The sequence below is a fragment of the Biomphalaria glabrata genome, chromosome 10 (genome assembly GCF_947242115.1).
Source record: "Biomphalaria glabrata chromosome 10, xgBioGlab47.1, whole genome shotgun sequence".
NCBI lineage: Eukaryota > Metazoa > Mollusca > Gastropoda > Planorbidae > Biomphalaria > Biomphalaria glabrata.
The window spans coordinates 19,709,235-19,735,802 of NC_074720.1; the positions used below are offsets into that span (position 1 = coordinate 19,709,235).

Here is a 26,568-nt window from a genome sequence, read left to right on the forward strand (position 1 = left end):
CTTGTCCACCTAAAAAATTATCAAAATAATGTTAAACTGTACGTTGGAAAATCAGAGATGACAAGCTACTTGAATTGAAAAATAGTATTTGTTAAACTGAACAACAACATTGAGTCTGCAGTGAAAGCCAGCTACATTTGTCTAAATTGCAAGCCATAGCAAATCATTTAGTGAATGTGATTTTATGATGGAGTGTGTCTTTAAAGCCGAAGTAATTTGTCCAGAAAAGGTGAAAGCATTCAAAGAAATAGCGTTAACTAGGAACACAGTGGCAGATAGAATAAATGACATGTCAATCTGCTTGTGTGAACAATTAAAAAGCAAAATAGCTGATTTTTAATTCTTTTCTTTGGCTCTCGATGAGTTAACTGATGTAACGGGTGTAGCACAGTTGGCTATATTCATAAGGGCCTGAGACAGGAATTTTGAGATGCATGTTCTATGCATAACACCAAGGAGGATGTTTTTGAGAAATAACAGGTGATATTGCAGTACAATTTATCTATGGTAAAGCTAGCTAGACTAACAACGGATGGCGCACTAACCATTATGAAATGGTTTTGATGCAAAGCTTCTTGCAAAAATAAGAGAGACTAATGCTAATTTTAAATTTGCTCATTTACAGTGCATCATTCACTAAGAAACATAACGCACAAAGCTATTACAATTCCAACATGTCATAAGACTGGTTTCAGTCACTATCAATTTTATTTGTGACCGTGGCTTAAATCATCGCCAATTTTCAATGTTCTGGATGACATTGGACACAAATTTTGCTGGCTCTCCTGTCATAAAGAATTGAAGAGATTTGTTGTACTGCATGAGGAAATTGTATTGTTTCTGAACATGAAAGGTGAACCTGTTGAACATTTCCATACTGATTGCATTTGCAGTTGATCTCACTGATCACCTGCAAGACTTGAATTTGAAACTTAAAAGAAAGACTAAATTGTCACAACTGCATGTGATCATGTGAAGTGCTTTCAAGCAAAATTACGACTTTGGATAAACCAAATATGAAGAGAAAATCTTTTTCACTTCTCAACATGTCAGGAACTAAAAAGATTAAATACGGCTACATTATTTGGTTAATATGTCCTACACCTTAAATCGTTAGTAGATGCTTTCAATGGCTGTCTTCATGATTTCGTTTCATACGAGCAAGAATTTTCCTTGTTTTTATCTCCATTTTCATTGGCTTCTGAAAATGCTGCTGGTAACTGCTGATAGAATAGCAGTCAGATTCTTTGTTGAAAGCGAAGTATATAGAAGTGGCTGCGCCAAAATTTTACAGTTATTTACCTGAACGGTACGTTTAATTGCAGAAATTTGCAGCCAGAATTCTAGCTATGTTTGCAATCACTGATCTCTGTAAGCAGTTCTTTTCTATAATGAAAGCTACAAATCACCTCACCGTTCGAGATTATCTGATCAAAATTTGTAATCAGTGATGATAGTGTCAGTGGCAAACAAACTTCAACCTGACATTAATAAACTGACAATGAAAAAAATGCACAATCTTTGTAATTTTTAATTACCAAATTGTACTAAAAATTTAGCTAATTAAGGGACAGGTATGGCATTAATTATTGTATTCTATTGTATTGTTTCTAATTTACATAAAACCAGTAGGCTGTTTTGCAACTAATTTTTGGCTGCAGTCCCTCAGGTCATAGTAAGTTTCTTATGTGGCCCATACACCTTAACAAGTTTGACATGCCAGGATTAGGCTCTCAATAAAACTGACCGATACATTTTAAATATCATAATATGACAGTGAAATGCAAAAGAATCAAAACTGTTTATCAAGTTATCTTACTGTTAAAAGAAAATGTTTTGTTAATTAAACATAAACAGTAAGCTTATTTCAAGCATTAGCACTGATATTTACAATCAAAATATGAAGAAAAAAGCACAGCTTAATAGAGTTCATTAGCTTTTAGCTAATTACAAATGAATTTAATTATTTTCAATAGTTCAATTAAAATAAAGTAATACTATAGGATGATACATTTTTCATGCCATTTTTTTAAAGAACAAAAGGCAATTTATGAAGTACAAATATATACTTTACAATTCTTTGTATTATAAAATTTTACCCATTTGGGGGGAAAAAACAACATCCTGATGTGTACAGGTACTAAACTAAATAACTTGTTTGCTTAAAAGAATAAAAAAGTCAAGTTGAACAAAAAACCATTTTTTTTTACATGTTTTTATTGGTCCAACTATCATGACATGACAACACTGAGTCAACATTATTTTACAATTGTATTTACACAAGCAGTACATCCACGCCCAAAGATCATTAGCTTACTTTCCTTTTCTTAGATGACTGAAATCTAATGTGAATAAAACACATTTATCTAATGTTCTTAAGTCAACGTAGTTTTTTGAAATGAAATATCCTGCTTTGAATGAAGGTTAAAAAAATGAATAGGGAAATGTTTTCTAAAAATCTGAACTGACCCGCTCTTATATCCATTGTGAAAAATCAAACGGAATTGCTTTTAATATTAATGTACATTTCTAAGGAGAAAGTTTAGATCAAAGTTTAATGTAGCAAAGATAATTGTTAGTTATGAAATAGCACTTAAATTTAATCTCTTTATTATCATTATCATTCTTGAATATATTTCAATATTTAATACACTCATCCACTTAGCAAAAAAAAAAAAAAATGCAGTCACACTCCTATATGTTATTATTTGTGATAAAATGTACTTCATTGTAGATTAAATTAATTTAATATTTTCATTTACTGTAATCTATGAAATATGAGTCAGAATGCAAGATTTGTAACAACTAAATGAGAAACACTTTTAGTTTCATAAATGATTTAAACCATTGGATGGGCTCAGTTGGAGAGTAGTATTGGATTTCTACAGCTGAATAGGTCTAAAGTTAAACTTTACAGGTGAAGGCCCTTAGTAAGATTTAAGGACATCCTGGCAGTCATTAAAACTACCTAACCTAAAAATAAAGGCAGGCATAGTTGTGCTGGCCATACAAAAAAAAAACATTTGTTAATTGTGGCTACAGAGACAAAATGATTTTTATATCTTTTTACTACAACTTATTGTCGACACTGAAAATGTTAAGGTTTCTTATCAAATCAGAAAGTAAAATCTCTGAATAGAAAGAATATTCCCTTCAAATACTTTTGGTTTGTTTTATTATTATTATTGTATAAGTATTTTTAATTAAAACAAATAGTTCTTATAAGAAAAAAATATTTAGTTTGACAGCTGTATTAGATATTTTGGACAGTTGCTTGAAAGACTAAGAAATAAAGATATCTAAATTAACATGAAATTTTCAGGGCATTTTTGTTTTTTTAGATCAAACTACCATGTTGCTCATATGAACACACAATGACATATCTACATAGCAGTTTGTAAACAAAAAAAGAAATAGGGCAAAATAAATAGATTCACTGATTGCATTTTAAAAATTGGTTTGAATACAATTGAACCCAATTCATAACTTCCAAGACAAAAAGAAATACAATTATGCACTTAGCTAGAAACATAAAATAAAATGTTATATTGATTTTTATTTTTTGCCCATGAAGCACTTTTAAATGTATCTATGGCACATGAATAATTAATAGGCATACAGAGCCTAATGTTCTAGAAACCAGTCTGAACCTAAATCTAGAATCTAGTCTTATAGATTTAGTAAAGAACCTAAATTTAGCTCACATTGTATTTAGACATTTAAAAATTGCACAAAACCTAAATCTCATCTTATTGACACTTGATGTAATCTTATAAAATATGGTAAACTCACTATAAATTTAGTGATGGACACTGTACTTACACTTATAAAAAACACTATACTGAATGGAAATCTTATCTCAAAATTGTAGAGAATCCAAATCTTTTCTTATCTAATCTTATAGAAACTAAAAAGATACTGAGCTAAAAACTTATAGACAATTACAGTATATAAATGAGTCAGAGAAACATTATAGAATTTCAATTGTCTTATAGAAAGATACACTTGAATTGTTTTACCCAGATCTTAAACATTATAAAAAAATCACACACATCTAAAAATAAGTCAACTTTTGACATTGTTTGGCTATACAACAATCATACAGAAATGGATGGAAACTAATAATTGAAAATCCTTGTTTAAGATTTGAGCCGAAAAAAAATTCAATATGAATCAATGAATATCAAGTCTTTTGTAACTTAAATATCTAGTGAGATTTTCAGCTTATTTTAAACATTGTACCAAAATAATGTCTATATACAACATATTAAAAATGTCCCATGTCACATAAAGTACTATACTAAAATATCTACAAATCATTTGTTACGAGATCGTCGCCGCCCAGTTTCACTACCAGACGAGCTTTCCTCTCTGTCATTAACAGTTCTGTAAAATGGCCAGTCAGGTAAGACTTTGTGAAGTGCCTCCCTGAAGACTTTCTCCACCTCTTTCATGCAATGATACACTTCACTATCAGGCTGTACACAAGAACAAAAAAAAAACATGTTGACATCGTAGAAATAGACTTTCAAAAGTTGTCTAAACAAATCCATTGATATATATAAATCAAATATTGTTACAATTCATTTCTGTAGAGAACATTAAGTGTCCTTCCTTTTTAACTCACAACCTGATCATTTTTGTTTTCAGAACTATAATGCTCATATTGAAGGATGTATAAGAGTTCATTTTGAGCTAATAATCAAACTACAGAATATAGCTGGCCAATAAGAGACTGACATGAATATATTCTACAGTTAATGACAACATTTTTTGACCCCCCAAACAAATCAAAGAGCTTAAACTGTTTTTGACACTATGCAGAGAATTCTTTGTATCATTCATAACCAGTGGACACAGCCCATACAAATACAATACTTTCAAATTATCTTTATAAAACTTGTGTAGACAAAATCTCAGTATTAACCCTAAAATGATGCACTGACCTTATTGTAAGATTCTGCATTCTCAAAGACCAGGGCAGCATCCTCAATAAACTCTTGAGGAGAGGCATAACTCAGTCTGGCACATTTCTTCATCATAGTTTGAAAATCCATCGGCTTTTTTATGAGAACATAGTAATCAGGGACCTGAAAAGTGAAAATAATCAATGCAATATGTCACTACTATTTGAATATATGCTATAAGGTAGTTATAATCAATGCAATATGTCATTACTATTTGAATGTATGCTTTAGGGTAGTTCTTTCTAATCAATGCAACGTGTCACCACTTGACTACTATTTGAATATGTGCTTTAGGATAGTTCTAATCAATGCAACGTGTCACCACTTGACTACTATTTGAATATGTGCTTTAGGATAGTTCTAATCAATGCAACGTGTCACCACTTGACTACTATTTGAATATGTGCTTTAGGGTAATTCTATCCTTTAGCTAGCATGTCAAATTCATCACTGCAGCCCACCAATACAGTTTTGTTAGTCTCAATCAAAAGTTGTACTTTATAGTGTTAAGATGGATAATTTCAATCCACGACCTTCATATTAACTATAACTTCACTGCATTCTTTACTGTCAACTGGCTTGTGAAATACTCCCTATTATTAGACTGAACATATTTTGGCTACAAATAAATTACTTTCATAGCTGTACAAAAAACTGCTTTTTTTTGTAGCTGCACATATTATGAGTGAATAATTCTCAGCAGCAGCCTAAATAGCCGGGCATTATTTTAAAACAACTTTTAGTAAATCTACTGAAAAATTATTTTTTTTCAGCTAGAGATATAATGACCTGTTGCTTTTAGTTTATTTTTGTCTGCGAGAAATCTTTTATTTAGAAACCCATAACTCTTTGACTTCGGAACAACGCACTGGATGTTGGTTTTACTCGGCAAAAAGGTCAGATCAAAGCTGAAATCATCGGTGATTTAAAATTAATTTTTTTTGTTTCTATTTTTCCAGTTCATGTTTTTTATTGCTTAATTTTTTTATCTAGAATAGTTTTCCTTTGCAAAAACATCTGAAATTTCCTTCATTCAAGGTGTTTTTATTTTGTACGAAGTTTTGAAAGAGACTACATTTATTTTTTCTGTGTGAGTGTTTTTTTAACATGGAGCCTCAATCTGGGCCATCTAAACTTTGTAGGTCTAAATATTTCTTTGATGAGGAAGTATAATAATTCAGATGACTGTGATTTTGTTTTATCTGATGGTGATAATGATTCCAAATCTAATGATATAGATCTAGTAAATTAATTTATAGATCTAGACCTAGTTTTGATGAAGCAGCCCCACCCCCAGCTTTAGTTCAATGTAGATCTAGAACTAATTTAGCTGTCTCTACATCATCTAGATCTAAATCTAATCAGATAAAGGTAGATCTCTAGATCTAGGCACTGAAACAGAGCAATTTCAGATTTGTTCCAGCAAGAAATGTGGGTGTCAACCTGCAGCACTGCATCTAATGAGCTGGAATGTTGTTTTTTATTGACAATGACATTGTTGATAGTCTTGTGAGCACAATAAATAGCTATGCTGACCATAGGATTAAATTGAATGTACCCCTGCTAGAATAAGATCCATTTTCAGAGAATGGAGACCTATAACTATAAAGAAAGACAAGAGAATGTAATTGTAAACACTGTAGGTCAGGGAGAACGGTTAATGTTTGCGCTGGATGGGAGTCGAACCCACACATTAATATTGACTGCTTCCATGAATATCGCAGCTAAAAGGAATATACTAAGTACATGAAGAACTTATATATAATATATATATATATATATATATATATATAATATATATATATGCTGTAAAGTTGGACTAGTTTTAGGGTAAAAGTTTTTTGTTCCAAGTGTGTTGCTTTTTTATGGGCTTTTTCATTAAAGTAGTGACATAGGATTATTACTTCCAGTTTATTATTTTTTGTGTCTTTTGCTGTTTCTTCTATGGTGTTCTGTAAATAAATGGATAAAAATGAGAAAAAAATTTCTTTCGATTCAATAAATTTCTTATTACATGCACATGTCAGTTGGTGAGTTTTTCATTAATTTTTATATTCAAAACCCCAAAATACATCAACATGATTTGCAAGCTAGAAAATTTAAGAAATAGAAAGAGCATGCATTTCTCTTTAATTCTATATCAAATTTATTATTTTCCAATAATAAATAAAAAAGTTATACAAGTTAAATCAAAGCAAAGTAGTGCGCTCCGAAATGGCAGAAAAATTAATTTCATCCAAACGTGGAAAATAATTCCGGAGTCAAAGAGTTAAAGCAATTCTATCCATACAGTGTTATCTTTGACTTGTTTAAACAAGTGACTAGCAGATGATTGAGTCATACAAAGCTAGTAGTCCTCCTTCAAGAAACAAACACTAAATGTCACATTTTATACAGACTTTTGTTTAAAATATATTTCTTTCATTTGAAAGTTTATGTTTTCATTGTTAAAGTAAAACTAATCCTGGGCTGTAGTATTCTAAGGGATGAGAGTTGGCTCTTTATCATTGCCTATTGTTTGTATCTGCAATTTATTTTCTGAAGTTACTTACATTTAGTAACAGATTAATGAACATTTTTAAAGTCAAGACTTCAAGCAAATGATTTTATTTAATATTCATAATCCCTTTGGAGAACAAACAAAAATCTAATTACCCGCACTACCTTAAAAAATCCCTCACAAAACAAAGATCAAGGTAAAGTATAACTTTGACCTATTTATTGGAAGTGTGTATTTCAAAAAAAGAAAATATGAAAACTTAAATGCCAGCATTAAAGCCACACAAAATGATGTAAACAATGCCTGCCTCATTTTTATCAGAGATAATGTGTTACCAAATGAGAAAAAATGTATGCACATTTTTTTTATTTCAGTACAAAGTTGTAAACTTTCATAATGTTTGCAGACAAACTATCTCATTACTCACAATTTTTTTGTCAACAGGTTCCAGGAAAGGCCAGCTGGATTTGTGTTTCATTACTTTTTGTAGCACCTCTTCACACAGCTACAAATAAAATTCAGTGTTAGGATCACAAAAGACAAAACCACTTTGAGCTAAATACACCATGTTTAATTTAGAAACACTAAAACAATTGAAATGTACTTCAAAAGCCCAGTTAGCAAGAAAAATCATCTTCAAAAGTTCTTTTTTTTAAACAATCAAAAGAATGAGTTTGTTTTTTGTAAAATCATAGTAAACTTTGTTCCTAGGAATTGACAGGAGAGTATGCTATTTAATGCCTTTCTTTAATTGTTTTCTTACAAAGAAAAAAAAATGTACTGCTTTGAGATTTACCTCTGGACAAAAAAAGTAAGGGTCAAAAGCTGCTGAATTAAGTCTCACTTACAGATAACTCAGAGGGTCCACGTCGAGATACACGATGTGTGGGAGTGACCATTTCTTTTTGTGTACTTGATCTTGACCGACTTGATGTCGTGGAATCCTGAATGTGGCAAGAGCGTTTCTTGACTTTATTGCGTGTTCTTCCTTTGTTTGAGCTTGACCTTTTAGATCTAGCAGGTGTCACTTCCTCCTCTTCCTCAGTAGACTCTTCTTCTTCCTCACTGGCCGACAAAGCTTGCCGGTAGTTACGTTTAGGTGCCACTAGTAAACAGAATTAACAAAGTAGAAAGTTTGTTGTGATTTTAAGATTAGTTAAGTTTTTTGTTTTTGTTTGCTGCTAGTAATACTGAGCTAGAAATAAAATGCTTTGCCTAGCATCACAATGGACAGAAAGAGTTTCATGGTATTTAACTCATTCACTACTATTTCTGGCTTTGAAAAGTCATCTTGAACTCAATAGCAAACTATAAGGTCTTATTTTTTAAAGAAAAAAAAGAAGCTAACATTTGGTTTTTAAATAGAACAATAGTTTCACAGCTAAATCAGAACACGACATGAGCTCTTCCTATACAAAAGTTTTAAAATAAAACTTTTTATTGCATCATACTGCTTAAGCGGGCTTTCTTTAACACAGCATTCTATCGTAAAAATAGTTATCAGATTAAATTCACATTTTAACTGCCAAGTCAACTTTAGATTTAATAACTAAAAGATTTGATAGCAGACTCACCTTTACGAGAAAGTTTTCCTCTTTTTCTCTCATTGACACCATTTTTACAGTCTGTGCATTCCCAAGATCCTCTGGAAAATAGAACAGAATCAAAATAAAGATTTTATCCCATAATTTAACATGCCCCATTTAATTCCAACAGTATTCTGCATTGCTGCTGTTTGATTAGTTTCAAGTTAGGAAATGGAGTACAATTAAGACAGCTTTGTTTCTTGCCCCACAAAACACTCATAAATAAATCAGTCCAAGTACAAAGTACCAATAAACTGCATGCAACTTCTATGTTTGCAATCTAAATTAAAGTTAAAAAAAACATGTTGACCTGGGAGGGTGCCGGAGGGGTGGATCATGACACTGAGTGTGGAATGCAGCAGGACACTTTGAGCAGAATATCAGCTTCTCCTTACCACCACATTCACGACAAGCATCTTCCCTCTCTTCCTCATCGGCTTCCGACTCAGACTGAAAAATGAGGATTTACGCTTGAGTAAAAACACATAAAATTTTTTAAATCTCAATAATCAATGTCTGTACTTAATACTCAATTAAATCTTAAATATAATTACCTCTGCAACTCTTTCCTGTGGTCGTCGAGGCTATTGGCAAATAGAAGAATTTTGCAATACAATTAGCATCAATTGTACAAATGAACAACACATACTTAAAAGCAAATTTATATCTAAGAAAACTATCTACACAAAACAATAATAGGACCAATAGTTATATATATGTAAGTGAAACCTGGAAACTGACAAAATAACAGAAAATCTGCTAAATACTTGGGAAAGGATAAATCCTCAGAAAAGAGGCAGATCTACAACAGCTAAGAGTCTGGACATGGAGAAGCCCAGGATAGATCAGAATGGAAAGATGTGATAGAGCAGGTCAGGGCACTCCATGGGCTGAAGTGCCACTGGATGGATGAAAAAGTCATTACACAACTTGGTAGTTGTCAACCAAACCAAAAAAAGTCTAAAACAGGTTATTGTAATTGCCACTGTAGAAAAAAAGTCCATTGATTTGATGAAATTACTGCCTACACATGTTTAATATGTTATAGCAATGTCATTAGATTAGCTACCTATTGTTAAGTCAAACACTTATGAACATGTGAATTAATATGATGTGACATAACTAACCAATATAAATTGGTACATAATCTTTCAACCTTCTAAAACTCTTATAAATAATATAAAAAATATAAATATATATGGGGGCGCAGTAGGTGGGTGGTTAAGGACTTGTCTTTCGAACCTAGGGTCCTGGATTTTAATCTCTGTGAAAACTAGAATTTTGAATTTTGGGATTTTCGGGTTAGGGTTCCTGACTTTAGATGAGGAAAGTAAAGGTGGTTGGTCATTGTGCTGGCCACATGACAGCCTGCTCAATAACCGCTGCCCAAAAAAATAGATGACCTTAACATTATTTGCCGTATAGATCACAAGGTCTGAAAGGGGAACTTTACTTACTTTAATATATATGTATGTACATGTATATACAGTGCTTTTTTGTGACGGTACGCACCGGTAGGGCGTACCAGCACCTTTTTTAATGTGGGGAAAAAATGATTACTTTTCTTGCATTTTAACGTTTATTAGTAGTAAAAAGTTAGGCAATCCATCACAGAGTACTGGCACCTATTTTTTTTTACAAAATATATATATATATATATATTTCAACATACATTTAAAAAAAAACATTTATTCATTTTATGCCTCTTAATAAAGCAGAAAGATATTTTTGTTTCTACAACCACCAGAGCATATAAAACACACCTTGCAAGCAGGACAAAACCAGTCACCACTAGGCAATTTGTTGAGAGCAGGTCTCAAACAGTACATATGGAAAGCCTGATTACATTCATCACAGAGTAGCAGACGAGCATCGTCACATTTTTTGCGACAGATTTTACATTTCTGAAAGAAAAGTTTTGATTTTCAAAATAAAGTTTCAAGACATCAGACTACAAAATGAAATAGTCAAAATGTTATTTTTTATAAGCATTTGTTTAAATGTTAAAAAAGAGTCAGATGGTTTTATGGAAAGTGAGCTTAGATCTTGCCAGTTTTTAGCCACCTTGAGCCGGCTTCATGCCAGTTGTCTGTGATTGGGACATAAGCTGATCTGCAGTGCAGTGTGGGCCTTTGCTGGCCATCCTGTATTGCACTGGTGTTCATCACAAGGTGCAAAGTTAAGTATTACATTATTGTTCTACTTACTAGGTGCATTAAGTAATTACTGTGTGGTTGCAAACACCTTATATCATTGTGGGTCTAACATTGTCATATATTTTTATCATTGTGCATGTTCATTGTATTAAACATTTTTTAACTATCTTCACCAGTTTGCTCTTCATTTTAAATAATGTCTGGGGCTTGAGAAATTGACAAATTAATTACAAATTTTCTTAATATATTTCAGAACTAGATTGAGAAAACAAAAAAAAATTAAACTAAAATATCTTACAGCATTCTCCGCAGATTTCTCCCACTTGATACATGAGTCCAAGAAAGCCATCAGTACATGTAGCCTGGACAAGGTCTGGCAATTCTCTACAGCTTCCTTCCATTCCCTTATAACTTTCTCTCTTTTATCTTCCTTCTCTTGAGGCTTATCAGCACATTCACCTAGTACAAATACATTAGAAAAGGATACTAAAAAAATATTTCTATCAAAGGTGAGATTAATGAAAACAACAATGTATTGTTTATACAAGGTACCAAATTCCTACCATCACTTTGTTTGTCCTCTGTTTCACTATCCTGCTTCTTTTCTCCCTCACCAACACGATTGCTTGGCTTCATAAAACCTTGTAAAAATTTCTCCAGTATTCCATCATGTACCCGCAACAAACTTAGACCCTAAAAAGATTTCAAAAATTTCTGACAAAAGTAAAAAAAAGTGAAAGTTTGAACAATTCCCTTTCACTTGATTTTGTCAAAAGTCATGGACTTTTCTCTTTAAGGAAAATGTTTGTGATACGTAAAAATAATTTAATAACTAATTGAATACAAATATTTCCGTACAACAGAAAACAAAATTAGCAGTACAAGTTTGAGTTGAATATACACTGATATATATATATTTCTGTAAAATATTAGTATTATTCTTTATGATTAGCAGATTTTCATGCTCCTTTAGCATGCCTAGTAGCTCTAGTCCAACATCAAGAGTGTGTGGACAAAGGAATATTTAAGATAAGATTTACATGCTGCCATGAGGAGCTCAGCAAAATCTAATCTTAAATTTAAAATTTCTAAAAATAAACCTTAGTAATTGCATTGAACTAGTAAGATAAGACACAATTACAAACCAATTCTGATATCTCAGTAGCCTTCATCAGTGTAGCTTCCCACTCATCGTAGTCTTTGACTCCACCTAGCCCACCATTTCTAAGTCGCAGCTCCATGTCAGACAATTCTTTCTTGAACCCTTCAACCATTTCTACATCACCATCAGAGTCTCTGAGTTCTAAATTTGTTCTCTGAGACTGTAACAGAGAAAAATCAAGCTTTTATTTCTTTTTTTTTTTTTTTAATTATTAAAACTGACAGTAAGTCCTGCATATTTCTTTCTTTTATCTAAAGACTGATAGTCAGTCCTGCATATTTCTTTCTTTTATCTTAAGACTGATAGCCCTGCATATTTCTTTCTTTTATCTTAAGACTGACAGTCAGGCCTGCATATTTCTTTCTTTTATCTTAAGACTGAGTCAAACCTGTATATTTCTTTCTTTTATCTTAAGACTGATAGTCAGTCCTGCATATTTCTTTCTTTTATCTTAAGACTGATAGCCCTGCATATTTCTTTCTTTTATCTTAAGGCTGACAGTAAGTCCTGCATATTTCTTTCTTTTATCTTAAGACTGACAGTCAGGCCTGCATATTTCTTTCTTTTATCTTAAGACTGACAGTCAGGCCTGCATATTTCTTTCTTTTATCTTAAGACTGATAGCCCTGAATATTTCTGTGAAGCTTTTCAAACTGGAAGGATACAATACATTTAATTACTTTTACAAATTTACAAGTGCTGAAACAAAATTAAAAACAAGTATTTTGACAATACTAATAAATATGAAAAAAGGACTATAAATTTCTAAAGAAACAAAATGCTACAAATAGTTTTCATTGCTCCTACTCTAAAAAAAAATGACATTGGTTAGTGTTATAGTTAATTACAAAGGTGTAAATAATGTTTGATCCAAATGTTTGTACTACTGACCATAACTCATTTCTAAATGTTAGTTTATGTTAGAAAGTTTATTAGTTTCTAAACGTAAGGGCTTCTGACAGTAATGGTGAATTTTAACTTGCTTCTTAATGTTAGTGCTACTGACAATATGTTTTAACTAGTTCTAAATCAGCAATTCTCAATCCAATTGAGGCAAAACATACTACTGATAGACATACTACTAATGGAGCAAAAGATGGTAATTTTTTTCCAAAGAAAAAATCTTAATGAATTTCTGCCGACAGATTTTTACCAAATAAATAGAAAACTTTGTCCCTAAGAATCCAAAGACAAGCCAGTTAAAGCTTTTTTTCTTTCAAAGAAAAAATATTGCTTTGAGATTTAGCTCTTAGATATCTTTAAGGTTGGGATTCTGATCTTGACATCACCGGGTAAGTTTAGAGACTCCACTAGACCATACAGCTGAGCAAAGACCTACCCTTTTAGTTTCAAGTTAAAAGTTGAAAACACTTGTTAACATTGACTACTAACCATAATGATGGCTCTTGAAATGTCATCATATCTTTTCTTAATTTCAGCCTTAAGCAGACTTTCTCTTATTCCCTGAGGATGTAAAGCTTTAAGCAATCCATCCAAATCTTTCTGAGACCTGTATGTAAACCACATGTTTTGTCCAGGATGTGGGGTGCTAGCGGACAAATAAAAATAGGATGAATTAAAAAGTGTCTTCTTTACAAATGAACAAAAAAAAAACAACTAGAAGATTATTTAATGACCAATGCATATATTATTAAAATTATAGCAAAATAAGTTTGAAAAATTAAACACACAAAGTGCATAATTAATATGTATGGTTAAATAACCCCTCACAAGGTCTCACAAAGGAATTACTAGTCTTATAAATTCACACAATAGTAAATATTCTGTTTCAAATAATAATTAGAAGACTGTTACACTTACAGTATTTAAAAAAACAAATGTCAAAAGTTATTTGTGCATACATTTTTTCTGTCTCAATAAGTAAAAGAAATCCTGGCATGATTGTACTCTAAGTAGTGTGCAAGGCTTACCTGGTCTCAATCATCTGCTTCTTTGTTCTGTACTTCAATTTGAGAGGAGTGTCTCCAGTTTGAGGGATATCAGTCTCTTCCTCACTTTCAGATGATTCCTCTTCTTCTTCCTCCTCTTCTGTGCTCTTGGTCTTTTTATATATGTTATAGTTGATCTCCTCCCCTACCCAACCTGATGTAGAAAAAGCATTGCAATTGTTGAAATTGTTTACTTTGAAAGCTATGTAAAATACACAATACACAAAATACACAATTTAATACATTAGTAATTATTCTAATAATTTATGTTTACACCAGTAATTAGCTACAACAAGAAATTCAATAACTTTAAAAGTATTATAATCCTATGCCAACCAAACTGATCAATGTGTGAAAGTTCTGTAAGGCCAGGTAACGGTAATGTGATTATCTCCTACATTTGTCAGAATGACTATAATAGGAGAGGTAATAATAGAGTGAGGGGAGGCATTAAGGGACAAATCCACAAAAAGCAGCTAAGGAGGTGAGATCAAGTTAGGTATGCCACTAAAACAGTGATAAGAAATATTAGGTACTGTAATAACCCATTCAGACCTGATGAAATGTGAAAGGCAATTATTGAGACAGAAAATGATTACTAAGCTTGTGAACATCAAACTACATCAGCTATAGCATCAATACACAACACACAGTGGTATTTGTAAGTCTCAATGTCCTCTTTTCATTACTTGTCTAAGAATCAGAAGCTTGACAGAACGAGAATAAAAATATCAACAAGGTTACCTTTTTCTACATACAGTCCAGGTGTGGTATTTGTGAACACCCAGTAACGATCATGATGTCTATCTGTGCCAATGGGTTCACATCGAAGCACCATCCTAGCTAGGTTGATGGCGTCTGCCATTTGTTCTTGTTTCTTACGTAGCTTTTCTTTCTGCTTTTCTTCCTGTTAACAATTAAACGTCATTCTAAAAAACATGTTTTCTTATTTTAAATGAGTTTCATCTAGCCTACTAAACAAACATTCTCTTGTAGGTACACATTTTTGTTGTTTAATACCAGAGCTGTCCAACTGATGTCATAATATCAAAATCATACTTATTACATTGAGGTTGGGTTTTGATACTTTATTGTTTGCTTAATCCTATTCTTCAATTAAGTTTTTGACTGGAAAGACTATTTGAATTTTAAAACAATGAAAAACACAACACAAATCAGTGTGTGCAATTTGAATAGTATGTTAGAAGATAGTTCCAGGGATTACCATGATGCTACAGTAAAGAAAGTAACTTCATTCTTCAAATTGTAGTGACAAACTGAATTGCTTGACTTAAAGCTTTAAAAATGTCTAAATAATATTCTAAATTCAATTTATACATATTTTAAAATAATAAAATCAGTTAGTGCTTCAGTATTTTAAGCACATCTTAAACAATTCAGAGTATTCATTTATTTTGTTTACACCAAAAGTCCTATTCAGACTGTTTGGGTCTTAACCAAAACAAAAAAGTAACTTAAAACCAACCAGCTGTTGGTTATAGCAAATATATAGCAAATTTTTACACAGTGTAAAACAGTGATTTTCTGTAATATTTTGAAAAGCTTCTATTAAATGACTAAAATTACAAGCATTGGTTTCCTAAAACTAAAAATTAATTCTTGTTTTATTTATTTTATTTCAATTAGAAAAAATAAAGACCTGAATTTCTTTTTCCCTTAATGCCATTCTCTCTCTCTCTAATCTTTCTTTCTCTGCTGCTGCCTTGGCTGCAAGTAGCCTTCTGCTTTTAACAGTAGATATCAAATTATCAGACTCCTCTGTAATATCTGCAGCTTCTTTGCCATAGAAGGAAGTTATTGTCAGTGATCCATTCTTAGTATCCTTGTTGTCTTCCACTTTTTCATTTTTCTCAACTAACTTTTCATTTTTAGTTTCAAAGCCACCCTGCTTGCCAGTTTTCTTTTGAGCCGCCATTTGTTTCAGTTCTGTGTTTTTTTGTTTTCTTTAGAACAAATAGAAAAACAGATTTTATATGTAGAAAAAACATTTTATTTGGCATCAATTCGTTTTAATTGTGGGTTTAATGCCTTTTTCATTGAAATCCTTCTGGTTACTTTTTTAAGTCACCTATTCAACACTAATAGAATTTAAGTGTTGTTTCTAGAAACACTACTAACTCAGCAATAGACACACATACAGCCTCAAATAATTGAACATTTCTGCATCCTGAAACATTTGTTATTAACTTTAATTTTCAAATCTTACAAATTAAAAGTTCAAAGTCAATCAAGTTTTGCTTAATTTTCAACTGAAGAAAGGGTATGGATATCAAATAATATCTTTACTTTATAAAGATAAGAAGATATTGTACATTAAAGGTGTATTTTATTAAGTCTAGTGCAACTAACAATATCAGGAAAAATTATTAAGACTATAATCTATTATGATGAGACATTAAAATTTTAGCAAAAGTTAAAACATAATAAAATTAAATGTATTTAATACACTTACGTTAGAACATTGACTTTCCGCTGCTGCTCTTCCATGTAATCCTGAACTGAATAAGTCGCCAGTACACGAGAACACAGACCATGCAGCACACACAGTTTCTGTTCAACATCTAACTGATAAAACTCTGAGTCTTTCAACAATCTGATATACTCTTCAGGCTGCGAACACAGTGACAGAGAATCATGAAGATGCTCAATGAAAGGAAACAATACCAAACAAAAACAAAAATATCTGAGAGATAGTTACTGACCACATCTTCAACATCATCATCCTCATCTTCACACTGTAAACACAACCTGACCAGCTCTGAAGCTGTATAGGAACTTACAGCTATATCTGACAACAATGTGTTGAATTCCTTATAGCCCTAGGAGCAAACACAAAAGAATAAGCTGAACTGTAAGAGACATTTGGGGCATTATTATAAAATCAAACCATCATTTAGGCTGGCATTATAAATCATTCTTAATACTAATGTAGATAACCAGCCACCTTTTAAACATAATTAAGGCAACTTAAAGAGAAGTAATCATATATATATATATAAATATATATATATATTATATGTGTATATATAGTTATGTTTTTTGTTTGGTGTAATGCACAAATTGTAAGACAAATTTCCGTATGGACAATAAAGATTATTATTATTATTATATATATTAAATGTATATATATATGTGTATATATATAGTTCACAAAGGTGCAGGAAAGTAGCTAATTCAATTATTTAGTGAGGTGAATAGACATTATGGAGTTTTATTTGTAAAGTATTTGTTTTGAAACATTACAATTAAATTATTTTGCAATATAATATATTATTATACCCTTACCTTAGCAATTTGATCTTGTAAAAGGGTTTGCAACAACACATTTAATACCCTTGAGAGATAGGCAAAGCCTGAGGAGCCACCAACCAAAGCTTTCATCAATGCATCAGTATAGATTGGATACTCTGATTCAGGCATCAAGAGTCCACTATAACTGTTAATGAATTCCGTCACCATAGCGACATCCCCAAAAAGTGAATTTGGGAAGCTGTCTGGTGTGGGTACCAGTTTGGCTTGTGGCAAGGGTGTTAAATCCAAGTCTGTATCCTCAAACCTTTTCCTTTGATCTCTCAGTTTTTGAAGCAGTTTCTGTTTCTGCACAATTTTAGCCTGCTCTCTCTTCTCTTTCAGGTAAGCCTCTCTTTCCTCTTGAGTCATCTTGGCCATCTTCTCTTTTTCCTCCATCAGCTTCTTTTTGTGCTCAACCTCTCCCTTCAATTTTTCTGGAAGGTTCTTCACCTGAGCAGCAGACAGGACAGACACAGCCTTTTTCAACAGCATTGAGTATTTCATCTTCTCTTGAAGTGTTTCCCGCTTTGAACAGAGCAGACGCTTAACAATGGCTGGGGTAGGCGGGGGCCGAGGGGGAGACTTAGGGGTTTTAGCTGGCGATTTTTTCTGGGGTGTCTTCTGTTCAGAGATTTTACTTTTCTGCTCAATCTTCCCCTTTTTGGTGAGATCAAACAAGGTAACCTGTTTCATGCCTCCCTTTTTCTTTTCCTCAGCTAATATTTTCTTTTTCTTGTTGCTCTTCTTGCTTGTTGACTTGTCTGATATTTTTTTCATTGACTTAGACAAAGAAGTTTTCTTTTTAGGTGTTGAGTTAACAGTTATCTTAGGTGTTGATTTTTTGGGGCTTGACGGTGTGATTTTACTTAATGGTATGTCCTCATCACTAGAGACATTAACCTCACTGGACTTTTTCTTTTTTTTAGGGGTAGTTTGATCCACCAGCTGATAAAGAGGGACATCTGAGTCAGAATCAGAATTCACCACAGAGCTGCTACGTTTCAGTTTAGCCAGAGAAACTTCATCCTCTGAATCACTGTTTGCAATAATTATGGCTGAATCTTTACAGGCTTTTTTCTTTGGTGATACTTTTGTATTCTTCCCTGCAGATTTGGAGTCCTTTGTTCCATTTAATTCCTTTTTAGTATTAGGGGTAGACTCCTGATTCTTAAGCTTCTTGTCTTTCTTTAAGGACTTGTCTAGTTTCAGTTTCTTAGCTGCAGATTTTGTTGCCCCATTTGACAGTTTGCGTTTTTTGCCATTCTCTTCAGCTTTTTTAATTGCTTCAGACATCTGCAAAAAGATTTTGAAGTCAAAAAAACTAAAATACAACAGCTTATATAGCTCACTTATTTCATGGTGACAAGTTTAAAGAGAAAAAAAAAACAGCTACACAGAATAATACAATACTACATAAAACTGAATAGTAGTTTAAGGATTAACCTTGCTGTTTGTAACAAAAATGTTTTTTCTTGAAAAGTCAGTATAAGATTTTCTTTTATTGGGATTTGTTAGCTTCTTTATTCTCAACTGAAACAGTGTGGGTTTAAAATCCATTAACTATTATCAAACGTAATATAATGTACCTTCAGAGGTGATAGGAAAAAATCAGCAAATTTGTTGACAAGTTTATACTGTTTAACCAAGTCTGTGTTGACTACCCATGGACTTGTTGCTGTGTTTCCTGATCTTAAAGCAGAAACTCTTATAAAGTGTCGAAGGACATCTTTGGATGGGGCTTTTTCTACACGACTGAAAAGAATATAAATATTGCAATAGAAATAAAATTTAGGTTACAAGATTGGAACATGGCAGCATATTAGCCCCAGATTCTGGTACTAATTGTGACTTTTTGTTGACATCTTTAGGGAAATCTATACAGAACTTATCTTATTACATACTTTACATTTGTGAAACAAAGATTGATTATTGTACTCACTACATGACACTCTAACTAGTTAACTGCAGAACAGGACAACCCCCATCTCCTTTTTTTTTTTACCCTGACTTTTATCTACTGGAAGGAATCTATTTATTGCACTCATTTACAAATTTCTTTCAAAACAAAATGTATACTACTTACTGGAGGTCACTCCCTGGAACTGAATGAATCACTTTGGCTTCATTCTCTAGCTCTATACTGTAGGTATAGGGAAGCATCTAAATAAACAAAAATAGCATCAATTGAATGGTTCATCTACGAACTAAGAATCACTTTAGATTCAACCCTTTTTTAATGTTTAAAGTAGATACTTATAGAACTGGCTACACAAAGCTAAAAATAAACAAGTACGAAATAATTGAGCAAAGTACTATCCAATGAGCTAACAAATGTTTTTTTTTAATATATCAATTTTGTATACAAACAAGACTACAATTATAATAAATTGCATATATATTAAAAGGTTTATCCAGAGTCAATTTAAACATTTTTCCTCCACAGAAAATAATATGGAATTGTGGAAAAATTAACAAAATAATCTTAACTGAATTGTATCAGCTGGGTTTCCTCAATTATAATTAGGTATTTCCACATGTGAAAACGTTGATTTAAATCAAAACCTAATTCATTTATTGGCTTTTAACTAATATATTCAAATGAACAAGAATTCATTTGACCTTAGGTGGTACCCATTTTTTAGGGCTTTCTTTATCCTTTTCCTCTGTACTGTTTTCCTTGTCACTTGATGGTGAATTACAGGCAGGGCTGGATACTTCTTTACAAGTCAAATTAGAATCAATGGCAATTACTTTGGCAGGAATTCTGCATGGAATAAGGTTTAACACAACAATTTATTCAGCTAGAACTATCACAAAGATCTGTGCTATAAATACTCTTATCAACTGATGGCAAAATTTAATAACTTACAAACAAACTGTAGAACAGAACAAACAGGACAATATTTATTGATTTATAATAGGGAATATTTAACTCTTTCCATACGTTAGTTTTTGTCAATGCAACAGAGCAAAAAAAAAAAAAAAAAAAAAAATTGGCTGAAAATGTTCTAGTGTAAGTATTGTATGTTCTTATATACAATCATTTTTTTAGTTTCTATTGCAAGTAGCATATCAATGTTTGTGTCATTGAATAAGGAATATTATACTGTAAATATTAATAAGATAATTACAAAAACAAAAAAGTTATTAAACTTTAAGTACAACACTATGGGAAAAAATATTTTTATAATTTTTTTAACTCAACTTACAGTACGAAAATCCATAAATATTAATCCAAAGAAGCTGCTTTTTATAAAATTTACACCAAAATATGTTTGTAAGAAAGTAGGAAAGTTTCATCAAATAGCACAAGAAATAAAAAAGTTATTAATTTCTTTGTCCACACACCTGAATTTATTTTTTTTTACATGTTTTCTATGCGAAAACTGAACTTTTTACACTATATGCTGAAAATGAAAGAAAAAAAATTGTCCAACAGTCAACAACGTAATTGCACTTCATAAAAGGATTTGAAGCATCCTTTAGGATGTAAGTGAGGCTTTGCTTCACATCCAGAGCAAAAAAAAATTGGTTTTAGTGCTCGTAGAACAAAAAACGCAGTCTCTGTCCCGTTTGCTGTAGTCCACTATATGCTGACTCTTAGTTATTTCCAGGCAACCTGTCTCTTGTTGTCTATCAGGAGCTCTGATTTGTTCATTTAAAACAACATTCTGTGTTAGCTGTCGAATCAAAACATGCTTGTAGTCTTTCAGAGACAGTTTTCTTGCACCAGGTTTCTGGCTGGGGCAAAATAAAATGTAGGAGTTGGCTTGACATATTTCAAACAGCCAATAAAACAATTTTTTCCACCACTTGATGTTCTTTTTGTCAAAGACACAGTTGTAGGTCACTTTCTGGTCTAGCTTGTCACACCCATTCATGTTTCTATTGTATGTGTCGACCATCTAAGGCTTGTCAATGTCGTTCACTTTTGAGGTGCCCACTTCAGCATCTGTGGAAATCATTTTTTTGTTTGCTTTTTGTCTTTGAAAGCAACACAGAGCATTGTTTTTTTTTTGTGGAGGAACCATTTCATTTCCATGTGTTGCAAAACCAAACTCTTGACTTCTCTTGGAAAACCAAGTCTGTTGACGTTGAGTGTACCTGTGTAGAACTGTTGTTTTTTTGCAGCAAATAGTTGATGAGTTTCTGGGTGGTATAAAACTGATCCGCAAAAATTTTATGCCCCTGTTCTGACATGTTGAAGGAGGGTGTTGAAAACCTGTACAGCTTATCCGCCATCCTTATCTGCATCAGGATTGTAAGAGGTATTTGTCCCAAAATGTCAAAATATCGACAACATAGCCAGTTGCCGAATCACACAGGCCAAAGGTTTTGATGTGATATTTGCTAGATTTAGTGGCATTAAACATTTTGTATTGCCACCTACCTGTAAACCCAATAACCATCTCATCAATGCTAAGCTCCTGGAAGGGATAGAAACATTTTCTAAATTTATCTGTCAATAAATTCATGAATGGCTCTATTTTTTCTTTTCCTTCTGATGCTTCATCACCATAGTGAAGCATGGTGTGGTAAATATCTTGGAAGCGTTCTCTGTTGAACACATGGTGAATCCAAGGAGAATAAATTTCTGTAGCAGTTGTCCAGTAGTCCGAAATAGCTGTGTAACATGTAACATGGTCCCATTCAGGACCTGCAGAGTCAAAAGTGACAGAAGAATTAAATGTACTAGACCTAGTTGTAGTGCTGGTATCAACAGACTGTAGACTAGTAGATCTAGAACATTTCCTTTTCCCTTTAGTTGATGAACATGAAGCAGTTTTTTTCACAAGCGGAGGCCTAGGTCTGGTTGGTGGCTCATAATCTTCATCACTGTCAGTGTCATCAAATATAAGTTGTGGGTCCATATCAGAATCTTCATCATAAATAGGTCTAGGCCTAGGTCTACTAGAACTACTTCTGCTAAGTTTCATGCTTTTCCCTGGATTCTGATCTAAATCTAAAGCAGGTTCCTTCCTTTTTTGCTAGACTTACAGAGAGGAACAGTTTCGAAGACTGTCAAGTTCTAGATCTAGAATATCACTATTACTATTACTAGATCTATCATCATCCGACTCAGAATCAAATAGAATCATCTGACTGGCTTCTTCAGCCGTTATACATCTGTATTTATTATCCTTACATCTAGAGCTATCACTGGAAGAAGCCATTGAATCAGCTGTTGTGTCAAAAACTGTGACACAACGTGGTAAAATGTCTATAACAAAATCAAAAACAGCGCTATAATCAAACCAAAACAACATAAAGGAAGTTGAACCTCTTCTGAATAGAAGTAATGAAAAGTATTTAAAATAAAAGTAGAAATACTCATTAAAAGAAATAATATACGCTTAGCACAGCCTGCTGCGATAGGTAATCAAGCGAAATCCCCTTGGCGCACTGTGCGGCAATACGTATTGAATGAGTTAATAATTAAAACTGATTTAAATCCTCCTGATTTAAAAAAATATTCAAATTTTGACTTGGTGACAAAAATAATTTTTCCTTTAAATATTGCATTAACTCACAGTTTATCTGCAAATTTGACTTTCAAATTGACTTTCTCTCCAACAATAAACTGCTGTTGTAATTTCAACCAGGCTTTATCAACCAGATTTTCCAAGCTTACAGTATCTGTGACACAAGAAAAGACAGCATTATTTTATTTTAATAATATCAAACTGGACTTAACAAAATATATGCACTGATCAATTAGAATTTTCTGTTAGCATATAATTTAAAATGTGAAGTTTGTATATGTTCTTCAAAATCAAAATTTCCAAATTGATCAACTCTTACATGATTTAGCATCAGTTCTTGAAATGTGAAAACTAACAACTATGAACAATAAAATGCTCCTGTACCACTGGAAGGAACAACGGAAATAGCTAATACATTAGGATAGTCTAATAAACAAAACAAAACTGACAAGATTTGTAATAAAAACAATGCAATTTTTTTAAAAATGATTTTCAACTTACTGTGGTGGACTATTTCTAAAATATCCTTTTCAAAGCACTTTGGGAACTGATCACCTAACTGCTTCATCACAGTTTTCTCAGAATTGCAAGCTTCTTCATGACTTAAGTTGGTGTGCCCAGTGGCACGGCAAGTCCAAATTTTCTGCTCATACAAACTTTTTCTTTTTTCATATTCACTGGCAACAGCTAAGGAAATATACTAAAGTAAAGGTATACCTAAAATGCTTAGCTAATAAAGAAAAATTTTCCCCACTGAGAACTTGCTGATCATTAGGGCAGATGATGTATAGCTCATATCTATTTCAATGACAGACATGAGTTATTGAGCATAATATGTAGCCAAGTCAAGTAACGTCACATTCTACTAGTCAGTCCATTACAACAGAGTTCAGCTGCAAGATTAGGAGAAGCCAGCAAAGTTCTTGTTGCATTATTATTGATCAGACTTCCCCTTTTGGTTCAGAAGCACTTTCCTACCCATGACCCCAAGCCTAAAGAAACACTCAAATCAGATGGCTTTCAAACAGAAATACAAGTGACAAAGATGCCACATAGCCATCAAGAAATACCATGTCAACCTTTAGAGTTGATCTGAATGAAACTGAGCATGAGAAAGAGAGTTTATTTCTTGTTTCAAAGAATTTCTTTTGTCCTATTTCAATTTCATTAATTTACTTCAATCTGAGTTTTAGACTTTTTATTGCTGATTGAAACTTGAGGGAAAACAAGTGGGAAAAGTTTAAAGCTTGTTACATAAGAGAAATGCTTATAAGACTTGAATCATCTAGAACTCTACATCTAGTAGTCTAGACATTTGTTTTATTTATAGATTTATGACTATTTTTGACAGTAGATTTAATTATAAAATCTATTTAAATTGTACATCTTGATGCTTTCATTGATATAAAAAATATAATAAAAATTTAATTCTTTGTAATCAACAGACATTAAAGCTAAAACAAAAAACAAAAAAAAACACTGGGATTTTAACTATCACCTTAATTGATCCATATCAATTACTGATCACCTCATATATGTCCTTCTGAGGGCCCTGCGCTCCATGGACATAACATTTCTAGTGGTGCCCATGCCATAACAGTTATCAGTACATGGACCAAAGGTTTGAAATTTGCCACTATTAAGCTCAGACAAACAACTTGCTTCCTACTTTCAAGAAGAACATTATTATGTATCTGTTTAAATCTTTTTTAGATTAACTTGTCATTTAGACTTTTTTATGCCTATTATTTATTATGTTATCATAACAATGATATTGTCCCAATAAGTATTGATGATGAGTATGATCTGGGTTTACTCAGTCTCAGTAATTATTTTAGTTTTAGAATGGAATAGGTCATTGAATGGGTTGCCTAAATAAGCCAGGAAAACCAATGACTTATGAATAACATGCATGAATAGGTGAGGTCACTAGATTGACACATGAAATGTATTTAGGCTAATTAGGATATAATTATCTTCTTTTTTGAAGTAACATCTGAAGCATATATAAGATAAGAATGATCTCTAGAGACTATTCTAGACCTGGACTTAAATTAAGTCTAAACTCTAGCTAGATCTATTTGTCTATTGAACTATTCTAGAATTTTAGTATTTTCATGCGACAATGCCTATATTCTTTGCTACTCTAGTTTTATTTTACTGGAGAATCTAGACCTAGTAAATATCCAAGTTAGACGACCTAGTAAACTAAAAGTCAAAAAGTCTAAGTCTAAATGAACTGAATTACTGATACTGAGAGAGTGATACATTTGATTTTTTATTTATGACTGAGATTACTAGACTACTACTAGACCTAGATCTAGCTAGTAAGCTAACCTAAATCTAGACTCTTAGTCTTAGTAACCTTACTCTCGGTAACTCTCTAGTTCTAGACTAATCTAGACTGACTAGACACTCTTACTCTAGGCCTAGGCTCTACTTCTAGATCTAGATCTAGATTTTTTAAAAGATAAAGTAGATCTAACTATAATTTCAATTCTAGATTATATGATTATAGACGTCTAGTATAGATAAATGAATCATTCTAAGTAATAAGTCATCAAGATCTAGATTCTAGAAGAATTAGAAAAAAAATCTAGAATTAATCATCATCATCATCATGCAGCAGACATGCATGACAATGAATGATGATCAGATTCAGAATGATTTTTCTGCATGTTCTGAGTTCTGAACTGAAACAGTGAAAGTGAAAGGATACGACTTTGATTGGAACCGCTCCTTTGTGTGAGGAATGAAATACTGCCAATCCTCTTTATCTTTTTGTGGAGAAATAGCTCCTATGGTAAATAACTTTTTACCTAGAAGCGGCATATTTGTTTAATTTACATGAAATTAATAAACTAATAATGTTTACAAATCTGGCGCGAACCTTTAATAAACTAGTCTATAGAGACAAGCCTTGTAGAAAACAAATGTGCAAGGCTCTTGCATAACTGATGTCGGATTCAAACTAACCAACCATTACATGGAAGCAAAAGTTGGCAGAGACTTTAATTTATTACACAAAAAAATGCCGATTTCATTATTTTTATTCATTTTTTTTAAATATACGGCACACTTAGAAAAAAAAGTGATATTAAAACTATCAGAGAAACACACAAAACATGTTTTTAGTTATCTGGCATATTTTAATATCATCAACCTGACAATATTTGATGAAAGTATTTGTAAAAGAAGGTTCGCTCCCTTCCCTAGCACTCTTTTATCAGAGAGGTACGTATTTTATCCTCAAAGTTTCTCTCATAGGCTATGGTTTCTCTTATTAACAGTACCCGAAGGGGAAAAGCTTTAAAAAAGAAGTACGTAGTTTTGTGTGGTCTGTTCATCTCTGTCACGTTTGGATCTCAAACGCTAAAAAAGCTATTGAAAATTCTTTTCACTAGTCGACCGGCGGCGTAACATACGCCGCTATTTTGCAGGGCCGGCCTTAGG

The 26,568-nt window shown here is 32.4% G+C and overlaps 1 protein-coding gene across 1 annotated transcript; it reads right to left on the bottom strand.

Moving 5' to 3' along the window:
• Positions 1 to 2,184: 2,184 nt before the first annotated feature.
• LOC106054360 (tyrosine-protein kinase BAZ1B-like) lies at positions 2,185 to 26,057 on the bottom strand. The gene is made up of 24 exons (XM_056043464.1): positions 25,835 to 26,057; positions 23,617 to 23,792; positions 23,164 to 23,269; positions 20,252 to 20,396; positions 19,716 to 19,792; positions 19,219 to 19,384; positions 17,627 to 18,925; positions 17,044 to 17,160; positions 16,794 to 16,951; positions 15,981 to 16,284; positions 15,065 to 15,227; positions 14,303 to 14,474; positions 13,764 to 13,920; positions 12,355 to 12,531; positions 11,773 to 11,902; positions 11,508 to 11,668; positions 10,817 to 10,957; positions 9,608 to 9,637; positions 9,364 to 9,503; positions 9,042 to 9,112; positions 8,316 to 8,572; positions 7,895 to 7,972; positions 4,947 to 5,090; positions 2,185 to 4,478 (listed from the first exon to the last, which is right to left on the bottom strand). The coding sequence occupies exons 1-24, from the start codon at positions 25,945 to 25,947 to the stop codon at positions 4,317 to 4,319; spliced, it is 4,644 nt and encodes a 1,547-aa protein (XP_055899439.1). The 5' UTR covers positions 25,948 to 26,057; the 3' UTR covers positions 2,185 to 4,316.
• Between the last annotated feature and the right edge of the window lie 511 nt (positions 26,058 to 26,568).